This window comes from Heliconius melpomene, chromosome 7 (genome assembly GCF_056956725.1).
Source record: "Heliconius melpomene rosina isolate 202511_hmr_F chromosome 7, ASM5695672v1, whole genome shotgun sequence".
In the NCBI taxonomy this organism is placed as follows: domain Eukaryota; kingdom Metazoa; phylum Arthropoda; class Insecta; order Lepidoptera; family Nymphalidae; genus Heliconius; species Heliconius melpomene.
Window position 1 is genome coordinate 4,132,190 of NC_140395.1, and position 11,912 is coordinate 4,144,101.

Genomic DNA, 11,912 nt, shown 5'->3' on the forward strand with positions numbered 1-11,912 from the left:
GAAAAAGTAATACAAGAAGAGAAAAATGTTTATAATTCTTATTCCAATCTTACCCAAACTAATTAGGAAATTTCCAAACGAATGTATAAATTTAATACATAACACTTTGTCACATACCGCCAGTATTTCTTAAACCAAAAAAACTACCGATTTCCTATGTTTTTTCTCTTTTTTTAATAAAAATACAATATACTAAATACATTTTTTAAATAAATCAGGTATACATAAGCAAACAACGCGAGGAAGCTGCAAAGGGCGTCCCACAACCACCTTCGTAGCGGCGACCACGCCGCGCCACGCGCAGCACGCAGACCGACTGACAACAATCACACTACTGACAGTTACACTGACACCTGCAGGACTTATAAAAGTCCTGTATATAGATATGACACTACTGACACTACTATTAGAACTTATAAGACTTACAAGAAACATCCTGTATATCGGTATGCGAACAAATATATTAAATGGAGACGATACTGTCGTAACTATCAGTTGAGATATAAAAGTGACTCTACTGATGAAACTTAAACACCTGCTGTATGTAGGTATGCCAACAGATACAGAAAACTTGAAACATAAACGAGGCGTGACCCATTTAAAATTATTGTTATACTATAGTCCAATTATACAAAATCTTTATCTAAATTGTACCTATAGGCGTATAATTTAGATAAAAAAAAATATTTTGATGTATAAGCTATATTTTAATAAAGTTTAATCTATATCCGTTCTGTGGTTTTTGTATGAAAAAAAAAGAACAGATGTCCATCCTCATATTTATAATATTAGTAGGATGGATGCAAGTACACCTATATACAGGGAGTTCTCTGTATGTAGATGTGATGTCACTAGCAGGAGTTAAAAGCAACAACTGTATATAGATATGTCAGCAGAAATATAAAATGAAGTCTTTTCTGTTTGTGATGTTACCAAACATCAATCATTTGGTAACATTTGTATACCTTGGTAACAGTTCAACACATTGGCGATTTAGTAACGTCAAACAATACTGTACAGGTATTTAATTAATACTATTTTACAATTATTTTTTTTAATCTAATATTGCAATAGTTGCTTATGGGTAACATGTCAGATATTCGGTTACAGTTGAATCGGTAACAAGAGAACAATTTATTGTAACAAATTTATTGGTAATTTTCTAACATAAACGCTGTATGTATTAATGTTACCACACATTAATTAAAAAAATATATGAATTTCTTGACTTCGCTGACGTTTGTTTTCGTTGACACAGATTTTTTTAAAATAAAAATAATTATATGTTGGCATACATATGTATATCATAGGTAATGTCTTCGAAACTTCTTGCATAACGCGTATAATCCAATTCAAATCGATATAAGGTTAATAATAATGCTTATATTTAATAAATGGATATATAATTATGTGTCATACATACAAAATACATACAAAAAATCTAAATGTCGGTTTTGCGCAACGCTCGTGAGCGTGAGGGTATTTTTTTAAATGAAAGAAATTTTGTCATTAAATGTATATATTTAGAAAGATGTACGCCAAATTTAATATGCTATTAGTAAATAGTGTTGTATTAAATTGAAAAAGTTTCTTTTTTATTTGGGATTTGAACCTGTACTGCCGTCTTAATATATTGAAACAATTAAATTAAACATCTATTAGTTCCCACTAAATTTTCGTCAAAAATCCTTTTATATGAAGTCGTGTTTAACTTAACTATGACGTCATAATATTGTAAATAATACAAAAATATATTAAAATAGATTTTTTTAAATATTTTCATTTAATATAACACTATTAGTTTTTATGTATGGTTCACAAAAAACAATCCATTTTAAAAATTATTAGTATATAAGATAATAAAAATCATGCCTTGTGAGTACGGTCAGAAGAAAAAGTGGAAGCGAAGAAAAAATATTCTACCCTGACTTTTACGATCTCCTTTTCTGACTGTACCTTTTGAACTGCGATTGTACAAGTAGTTGTATAGTTTTGTTTAATGTATCATTAATTTCTGTAGTTAAAGTTTTATAGATATATGTTTAGTCATTAACAAACAAACATACATAGAATTTCTTACCAGTTTATTATAAAATGGGGTATTTAGACATTTAACATTAAATTAAAATAGGTTTTTTTTAATATGTACATATTTTTTTAATGAAATTAATGATACATTAAACAATTTTGAACTATTATTTGGGAAATGCTAGAACAATGTTAGATTATTAATATTGTTTTTTATATTTAAAAAAAAAAAGATTGAAAGACGTTAGCTGTTAAGGAATTTGAATGGTTTTAGTAGATATTTTCTTTCATACATACATGCTTATTTATTTATTAGTTGTATGGTAAATTAAAAAGAAATGAGGACCGCATTATTCAAATTTATATAATATCGAACAACTTTTTTTTCACCGACTGCTTCTTTCAACTAGGAGTTCAAGATGAAGCATATAAAATACAAAAATTATTCAAATTCCCTAATACTTAACAACATGCACTCAAAGATCCCAGTTAGTATTTATCTAACTTTAAACATTTTATTTTTTGTTTTTAATGTAATTTAAATACATACTAACTGACGATTCCAAGTGTAGTATGTTGAAAAATTAAGAAAAAATAAATAATCGTTGATAGACAGAAGTATGTAAAACTTCATATAAGTCGTGTATATATAACGAAAAGGTGTGTGTGATTAATTTGTGATATAAAAAAAAATATATGAAATCTAATTTTTGGCTTAAAAAGACATTGTTTGTTGATAAATTTGTTGTTTTTAATATATTTGGCGTATATTTGTGTGTGTATGTAAGTCCGTTTCTGACGTCGTAGCTCCGAAACGGATGAACCGATTTTGATGTAGTTTTTTTGTTTGAAAGGTGACTTAACCGACCTTACTTAACTTACAAGACCGTTTCTTCTTTTCGCCGTGATTCAAGAAAATATTTTTAGTCGTTTGATGATCATGAGCTCTTTTCTAGTTGATGTAAAGATGTTATCAAGTTGCGCTGGTCTAATCGATGTCATATATCGTAGCACGCCGGGGGTTTTTTTTATTTCTTTTAAAACTCAAATCTTCTAAAGTCAAAAATACATACATACACTCATTTATTAAATATATATTTACTTTTATTTTATACTTATATTATTACTTGGTGTTACTTAATATTGTTTCACATTTTCAACAAAAAATCAATTACGAGTGCAAATTGAAATCCAAGCTACGTTTAAAATTTATTATTATTGTTTATTTATTATATGTTTTTAAATAATTACAAAATAATCACAACACCAAGAATTATAATGCTTTAGAATAAAAAAAACGTAATTTGTTTCAATACATTTAAAATTGAGTGTAGGTTCGATTTTCCATAGAAATGAATCATAATAGAAGAAAACTTAAATGAAATATGTTTCTGTTTATTTACAAATTTGATTTCAAATAGAAGTGTCTCGAATTCAAACGGAGACAGAAGTGTCTTAACACTTAGTTACTTCTATAATAATTATTATTTTATATAACTGGTACCCAATTTTATTACAAATAAATATATATGGTAAGCTGTTTTAACAGGTTTTTTCGATTTCGTGCTACTAATAAAGATAATAGTACTTTTTTCGTTTTGTAACTTTTTTATCTGTTGAAATAGCTTACAAAATATAAAAAAGAACAGTGTTGCTTGAAGCTTTTGATGTGAAAAAAAGAAAAGATAAAAGAAAAAGTTGCAAAATATTATTTTATATATAATAAGAAATCTGTCAATATGTAACTTAATTTTAGCGTCTGTATACATAAATACATTAAAATTATTTTTTTTCTAAATCACCCTAAAATAGATTTTTTAAGGTATTATAATTAGTAGTTCTTACTTCTGAGGCTTTTTTTAACAATTTGCAACTGTTTTCTTTTATTTTCATCGATATATTTTTCTAACTGAAGCACATTAAAGTTATGTATTTAATGTATATATATGATGCACTGTTTTTATGTCTTGTATTGAAGTTTGGCCAAGCTTGCTCTAAAATATCTTGAGTATAAATTAAGCGAAGGACAAGGTTAGTAACATTTAGCCAAGTTTGCTATAAAGTGACTAAATTGATTCTAATACTGTGAACCGAGTAAAAATTGAGCTATATTTAATTAATGAGGCCGTCGTGGCGCCGCGGCACAAGTGTGTGACTGTAACGCGATGGTTGTGGGTTCGATCCCCACTCGAAGAAGTGAAAGATTAATTTACGTTTATATTTCCATTTCTTCGCTCTGGTGTCGAGGCAAAAGCGCGGAATGAGCTCTGCCACTCAACACGCAATACCTCCAGAATTCCGCAGAAAGTGGGGAACGTAGTTTCTTAACACTAGGTTCCCTCTGCCTACCCTGCTGTATGCGGGATACAGTGTGTTTAATTAATTTGTTGCCCAAGGTACATTACTGTGTTGCTGCGCGGACATCGGGCTTGGCTTGTTAAAATTTGGTCATGTTTGCTTTTATTACATAAAATCCTCGACCTATTTATTTGGTCAATTTCAAATTGTGATTATAAGCTTTTGAGCAACTTGGCGATCAATTTCAATATTTATATTAAAAACAGACGTAGTAGACTCGTAGTTGTTCAGTTATGATATGTAAAGGCTAGAACGATTCTCATTCTATTTTTACCAAAAGGAATAAGAAAGAAAAATACTTAGAAGGTATGTTTTACTTTTTTAGAACATCCATATAATAATAATTGAATATATGATCACATATTACACTTTATATATTGAAATTTATGAAAATAATGATACATCTTGCTATATATTTAGTGTAATATAAGTTTATTACGATAAAAAAGGACACTAAGAGACATTGCCGTCTCTTTCAGTCGTATAACGCTGTCTGTTTCTCTCTTAATAGAAGATTCATTCCAATTGATACACTATATCTCGATTGAAGAGTGTTGGTGCCTTTGTCGTTGCATTGTTTAATACTCGTTGGGCTAAAAGGAAAGAGAAAAAAGAGAGCTATGGTATCTCTATCTCTCTCTCTTTCTGGCGTCGTGCTGTCTCGCCCTTGGCCACGATTGTTTGTATGTACATTGTAATGTATTTGTTTTTATTTGCTATATATATACATATTTGATAAATATATTTCGCAACGCTTGGCGTGTGATTGGAACCAATTGGTTTGAAAATGTTTAAAGTTGGCGGTTTTTTGTACGACACGCCGATACGTATAATGTAATTTTTACATTGTTTTTGCCTATTTTTGTTTCTTGTCTTTTTTAATCTTATCTCAGTCTATGTAACATGTGTGCGCGTCGGTGTGTCGCGATGTTGATGTGTAATTTCATACGAATTGTGTTAAATTATATTATTATACTTATTGTAATTGTAGTTTTTGTAACATGCTGTATAAATTTAACTATAGTTCCTTTTCGGTTGGAAATTAGAGAACATGAAAAAATAATATTCGATTATCTAAATTAAATTTATACAATGTTTCTCAAACTTGTACGAAAATCACTCATTATCTACTATTTTTTTTAATTGTCATTTGTAACGCTTTAATACTATTAGTGACTAATATTTTTATCTACATTTTATATTCTGTGCGTTGCTCTATATATCTGTCTCTTTCTAACTCACGATTACATATAGATGTACGAGAGAGACAAATAAATGTCCAATAAAAGAAAGAGATAGATATATGTTGAGTAGAGCAAGCTAAGTAGACAGATTTCAACGAAAAATCGAATCTCATACCCTTTTTTGTATTTTTATGCTAACTTTTGTACTTTGAAATTATGGAAGCATCACAAAATGTAGTTTTTTTTATTTATGTTCTAGGTTTTTTTAAGTTGTGCTTTTTTGCTGTACTTCTTTTCTGTTTTAATTATTCTTAGTGTTTCGATGTTGGTGAGTGGAAATGAAATCTGTCTACCGATTTTGTCATATGTTTTATGATACAGATAAAAAATGTGGTTACCAACTGATTTTTAAAATTACATTTTAATATTTTTTTACTCTGTGACATAAAATATTTGGCAAATTCTAACACGCTGTATAAGTAATCTTGTACTAAGGATGTTACAAGATAAGTTAAAATTTATTATTTATTTTTCTTCTAAAGCTTTAATAATGTTCTTTATATCTATCTAATTTTGATGTAGTACCAATCACTTCGTTTATTACAATTTTAATTAAAAACTTACATAATCCCAGTTATAAAGTAAGAAAATTGTTACAGTTATAATATATTTATTTACAAAGGGCGGGGCGTTGAGCTCCACACTAACACGCAAGGCCTCCAGAGTTCGGCGGAAAGTAGGGAACGGAGTGTCTTAATACGAGGTTCCCTCTGTGCTGCGGGATGCAGCGTGAAGCTCTTTTTTTATTTATTTATTTAAGTAAGAACATTAAATAATAAATTTAAACTTTAATACCTGTAAAAATATAAATACACCAAAGATATTTTACATGTCCTTTATACAGAGGGTTGTTATTTTATTACAACTGTATATCTATTTTCTTTTTTAGTTCGTTTCTTCTATAGCATATAATGTTGTAATTTTTTTTTCCGTAAAATGTTTTCTTTTTATACTGATGCATTTATTTTTTTCATTTTAATAACGTACACTCGGAAATTACCTAGCATTTACTCGTTATGCCTTTAAATAAACTTTTTCCATTCCCTCTGTATACAGTACTGTTACGTTATACAGCGTGTTAATGTTCGCATTTATTATAAGTAACGCTTGGTGCGTGCGTGTGTTCGCTGTCGACAGTAAATATTTAAACGATTAATTCTATTGATTATTATTATTAATGTAAAATAGTTACGAATAAAAAAGATTTTTAAGCTATTTGTGGTTTTTTTTTGCAACTACCTCCTTCCTTCCGTCCTTAGTTGTAATTCTTCTTAATAATCTTATAAAAAACTTTTTTTTTATGTATAGTTAATATTTATTTTAATAAATAAGCATGTTTTTATATTGAGTTATTTTCGGGATTGTTTTGGGTTACATTGTTCACGTTTTTATTTAAATGAAATTCTTGCATATACTTTAAAAATGACAGACGATTGTATCAGAATATTTTTACAATAAGTGTAAAAAGTGTAAAATTGACATTTTACCTTAGGAATAGAGATGATCTAAAAAGTAGAGCGACTGCTAAGCCTGGACTCACACTTGGGAGAAAATAAATTACAGTAAAACGTAAAGATTGTAGATTCTTGTACTACTTTTAGAATAAGAACACTCGATTAAGTCACCTTTTAAATAGAAAAAACACTAGATCAAAATCGATTCATCCGTTTAGAAGCTATGATGCCACATACAGATACATGCTTGTCAAACTTCAACACGATGGGTGTTCCTTCCACCATCATTGTGTCGGGGTTGCAATGCTATGTGGGAACACGCGGGAACCTCTTTGTTTATCTAGGGGAATGTTTCGAGGGAACTTAATTACGGCCATCCTGATTGATTTTTATATAATTTTTAAAACTCTTGTAATTGTGTAAGTAACTATATAATAATTTAGATTATAGAGTTTTACTGTATATTGGGGACTAATATTTTAAATGGTCTTCCGTTATTTTCTACTGACTCATAAAAATCTATGAAAATTTTTCAAATAATAAATTCATAAAAATTGATATAGGTACCCTTTTAATATAACGTCATTAATGATTGCAATTTTGTTTTTAACAAAAACAACATCTGTTGTTGAAGGAAAACTTTTATAGCGCCTATGTCATTTTAATTGATTTAATTTTTGTCTGTCAGTTTATATATCCACTTCTGGTGTAAATATCTCTATATTATCAAGACATATCTTATGGACACTCTTCTTTTCGTGATTATTAGGTAATGTGTGAAAGAAAATACTTTTTTACTAAAGGTAAAACTTAGCAGGATTTCAACCCGTACCTCTTGTTTGCCGTCCATGCGGTCTGACCACTAACCGCCCTCAAGTCAGAGATAGACCGTGAGTTGTCTTTTTCACTCATAAATTATATATCTATGAATGAAAACAGCGTCTCGCGAAATCATAAATTAAAGTCTTTTAAAATTACTATTTATATTTTACTGTATATTTTATAAACTTAAACAAATCCACAAAAATGTTATATAATCAAAGAAATCCAGAAAATAACCTATCGTCATTAATTTATTCAAGTGTTTTCAAAAACAAATAATAATTATATATCTTTTGTTAGTTTTCAAACAAAAGACAATCAATTGTTTTTATTTAAGTTGCTCGCTGCAGTTCAGGCGACTTCGAGCTGGGGGAAGACGAGGTCGGTTAAAATGATAACCAAAGTTGTAATTTTGGTTTTGGCGGTGGCAGCGTGTTTGGCTGGTGAGTGATTTTGGTTACTAAATACCAAATTGGTTGTTTGTAAAGTCTTTTTAGGGACAATAATTTTACGTGATAATTTCATAAAAAAAAATTGATGAAAAATTGCATACCTTTATGAATTTAATGCAGCGATTCTCACTACATAATCATTAATAAGGATAACACAAAGAAGAACTTAGGTAATTGAAAATTACATTTTTTTTCGATAAAATTAATTTTATTTGCACTTGTTAACCGTCACGTCAAAAAAAACCCGTTTTTGTCATTTCCCATCAGCCATCTCGCACATATAACAGTGTGGGCAGAAAGAATATAGTGTTGAGACACTCCGCTAACTAGAGAGCTTACTGAGATGTCTAGCCCTTCTAAAGACAAAAAAAACAGCTTAATGCTGTATCCCGCATACAGCAGCTAGAGGCAGAGGGAACCAAGTACTAAGACACCCCGTTTCCCATTTCCTGCCAATTTTTTTCAAGGCATTGCCTGGTGAGTAACGGTACTCAACCCTGGGCTGTGTTAATAAAGAAATAAAAATTAATTACTTCATTTAAAAATGCAATTTCGATCACGTCGTGTCGATTCCTACCCATTAGAAGAAATGTTTGTATTTAAATTATTATCATCTCTCAAATCTGAGAGGAGGACACGCTCGGCGTTGAGGTCCTTCATTCAACACGCAATGCGTCACGCATTAGGACGGAAGCACAAAATACACATACCTACAGCATAAAACTAAACTAATACATATAATATACTTACCTACTTCTACATCTTTCTTTCCTCATCGCAGAGCCGTCGAACATCATCCGTCCATGCAAGCTAGGCTACAAAGAGTGCATTCGTGAGAACCTCGCTATCAACTCGCGATGCAACCCCAAGGTACGCGGGTTCGTACCCAGCGCCTACAAAATACCAAGATTCAAGTTCGACACGCCGTACTTCAACTCCACCTACATTGATGAAAATCTGATCATAAGGAATCATAATAAATGTTCTGTGTCGGAATTTTTGTAAGTATTTCTTTATAAAAAGAAAGGGAAAAGGCTATGGATTGAAATACTTACTTGGGGTATTTCTTATTTTCAATAATATAACAATTTTACGAGTTTTATATGCGTTTGCGTCGAAATGACATTTTAAAATATGAAAAATTAAGAAAATATGTGTTCCAGCTTCAACATGGCCTCGGACGTGGCTGTCATAGCGCTGGACTGCCCCTCCCTGGAGTTCGAATCCACGAGGAGCTTAATACAACACAAATCCCTGCGAGAGGACACCAGATACAACTACAGCTATAAGGGGACATATCGTATGTATAACACACCTTTTTTAGGCCGAGCTGTAACTGAGCAAGTATGTGATACAGTCGAAGAATCTGAATTACATGTGAGAGACGTCTTTGGTCTTCCAACAAAACTATTGCGCCCAGTACAGACATTACGTTTAGTTGAGTAATATTATAAAAAAATGTATATATAAAAGTCATATAATAATAGCTTATTTTAATAAATAACATGTTAAATTTTATAATTTTTTTTAGCTCTTGTCCGCATAACTATCAACTTGCCGCACGCCAACGCTCTAGACCTCTGCACATCATTTGCGTTCGCTGACGTCACCGCGCTACCTATCTTTAACATCAATCCAAACGGTAATATATATTTTAAATTACTTTATTTTATTAAAAAGAGAGAACCTAGTGTCTTCGCACTTCGCCCTGTGCAGAGACAGCGTGAAACTAGAAAAATACCTATATTTTAAAATTAAATGCAACTTTGCTTTTATATCCCTCCTTATTCATTCTACACTTCCAGCCGAATTCGTAGAGCAAACAAAGGAAAATATTAAATATTCATTCCTCCGAGTGGGAATCGAACCCACAACCATCGTGTTTACAGTCACACGTTTGTGTCCCTGCGCCACGACTACCTTAAATTAACTTTAAATATATTTTTTATTTTATTTGCAGATCGTAAAACAGCAAATTTCTTAGCAACAGATCTGACTTTGCTAAACATATACGAGCGCGAGACATTCTTCTACCGCGCGAACCAGCTCGCTCGGTACTTTATTAATTCTATTTTATGTGATTTTGGATGTAACTTTTAAAATTTCTATAGAAAATAGTAAATAAATTTGAAAATTATTATGTTTTAAAATTAACAAAAACAAGGCATTTATTGGCATATTTTAGTGTAAATTTTTAGTGTCGTTAGTGTGTTAATACAAATTATAATCTGTGCAAAAGTTTTATGAAAGTCATTTTATTTATTAATTATTGTTTTATTTCTTTTAAAAATCATTCCACACATAAAACCTCACACCCACACATGTGATCACTCATCACACCGACACTGTGTTAGAGACATTTGTTAAGTAGAGGAACTTGACATCGCCGGTGCGACCAATTTAAGGAGAAAAAAATAATATAAAGAAACATTATTCTCTGTTTTATTTCATAAAAATCATCACAAGTTAGAACACTATGCGTCGGGACATTATGGGGAGAGGCGAAGCTTAACAGCAAATATTTTATTTTCTTATTATATTATATGTGTGAAAAAATATATGATAATGTTACATATTAGGTTCAGAAAAAAGTGACCTAACTCAAAACTTAATTTCAGATTTGTTTTCAATTTATAGTACGTCACAGACTCTGATGGTTTTAATGACGTTAACATTAAATCTCTCAGTAAAACTATGACTATTAAAACACAGAAAATACCATAAAAACTTAAAATATGCTTTTTGTGATGGGTTTTTTTAAAAAAACAAAAATAACACAACCTACATATATGCTTTGATTTACAATATGCAAAATTTTGAATTATATCACTTTCATTTTGATGAAACAATACGAAGACCTGTCCTTTTGGTGTTGAAGAGACAATTTACATATTACAAATTACTATAAACGTGGAAAAACAATAATCATACAATTTATCTACAACTCCTTCCTGCACCAAATTCAAATTTTAATAATAAAATCATTGGATTTGGTTAAAACTTGTTGTGGGTTGACCTCTCTTCACCACCAAAGAGACGATATACGTATGTAGAGATAGACCATTAATTAGTATTAAAAGTTGTACAAAATTGTCATATTTCAGATAATTTCATAAAACTATTTCATTTATTTCTCTTTAAATTTTCCTAACTAACTTGTTGACAGCTATATAAATATACGCGTATGTGACGAATAAAACTCATAATTTTTATGTATATTATTGAAAACATAATTTAACATTATTTAAATGTTATATATAAAAAAATCATATGGACATAAATTATCTCGTCATTTTGTTAATGTTTTAATATGGCATTACGAATGTGCCATTGAGTACTAATATAGCGTTATATGGAGTATACACAAAGAAGGTTGTACGTTAAAAAAGTGAATCTTACAAAATAAGAAAATGCATTTTTAAAAAAGATATCCAAGTAAATACTGCCATAATATGTCAATTTAAAAAGAACTTTCAAGTTTTTATGTTCTATCACAACATACATATGCAATTGAAATAAAAACCCTTCAAACATGTCTATTATAGCTAAAAAAA

The 11,912-nt window shown here is 30.0% G+C and overlaps 2 protein-coding genes across 10 annotated transcripts in view; both read left to right on the forward strand.

The window, feature by feature from the left end:
* chb (CLIP-associating protein) overlaps positions 1-6,845 on the forward strand; it is a 34,751-nt gene extending 27,906 nt beyond the window's left edge. For all 9 annotated transcript variants that reach the window (XM_085187647.1, XM_085187650.1, XM_085187654.1 and 6 more), the window contains one exon: positions 219-6,845. In XM_085187647.1, coding sequence (XP_085043773.1) covers positions 219-278 — 60 coding nt within the window. In that variant the 3' untranslated portion in view covers positions 279-6,845. The remainder of the gene's footprint in view (positions 1-218) is intronic.
* A 987-nt stretch (positions 6,846-7,832) lies between these two features.
* Positions 7,833-10,557, forward strand: LOC146537399 (fibrohexamerin-like). Its single transcript, XM_085188002.1, has 6 exons — positions 7,833-7,974; positions 8,244-8,349; positions 9,140-9,359; positions 9,522-9,658; positions 9,890-10,000; positions 10,319-10,557. Exons 2-6 carry the CDS (start codon positions 8,298-8,300, stop codon positions 10,456-10,458), a joined length of 660 nt encoding a protein of 219 aa, XP_085044128.1. The 5' UTR covers positions 7,833-7,974; positions 8,244-8,297; the 3' UTR covers positions 10,459-10,557.
* The last annotated feature ends 1,355 nt before the right edge of the window (positions 10,558-11,912 follow it).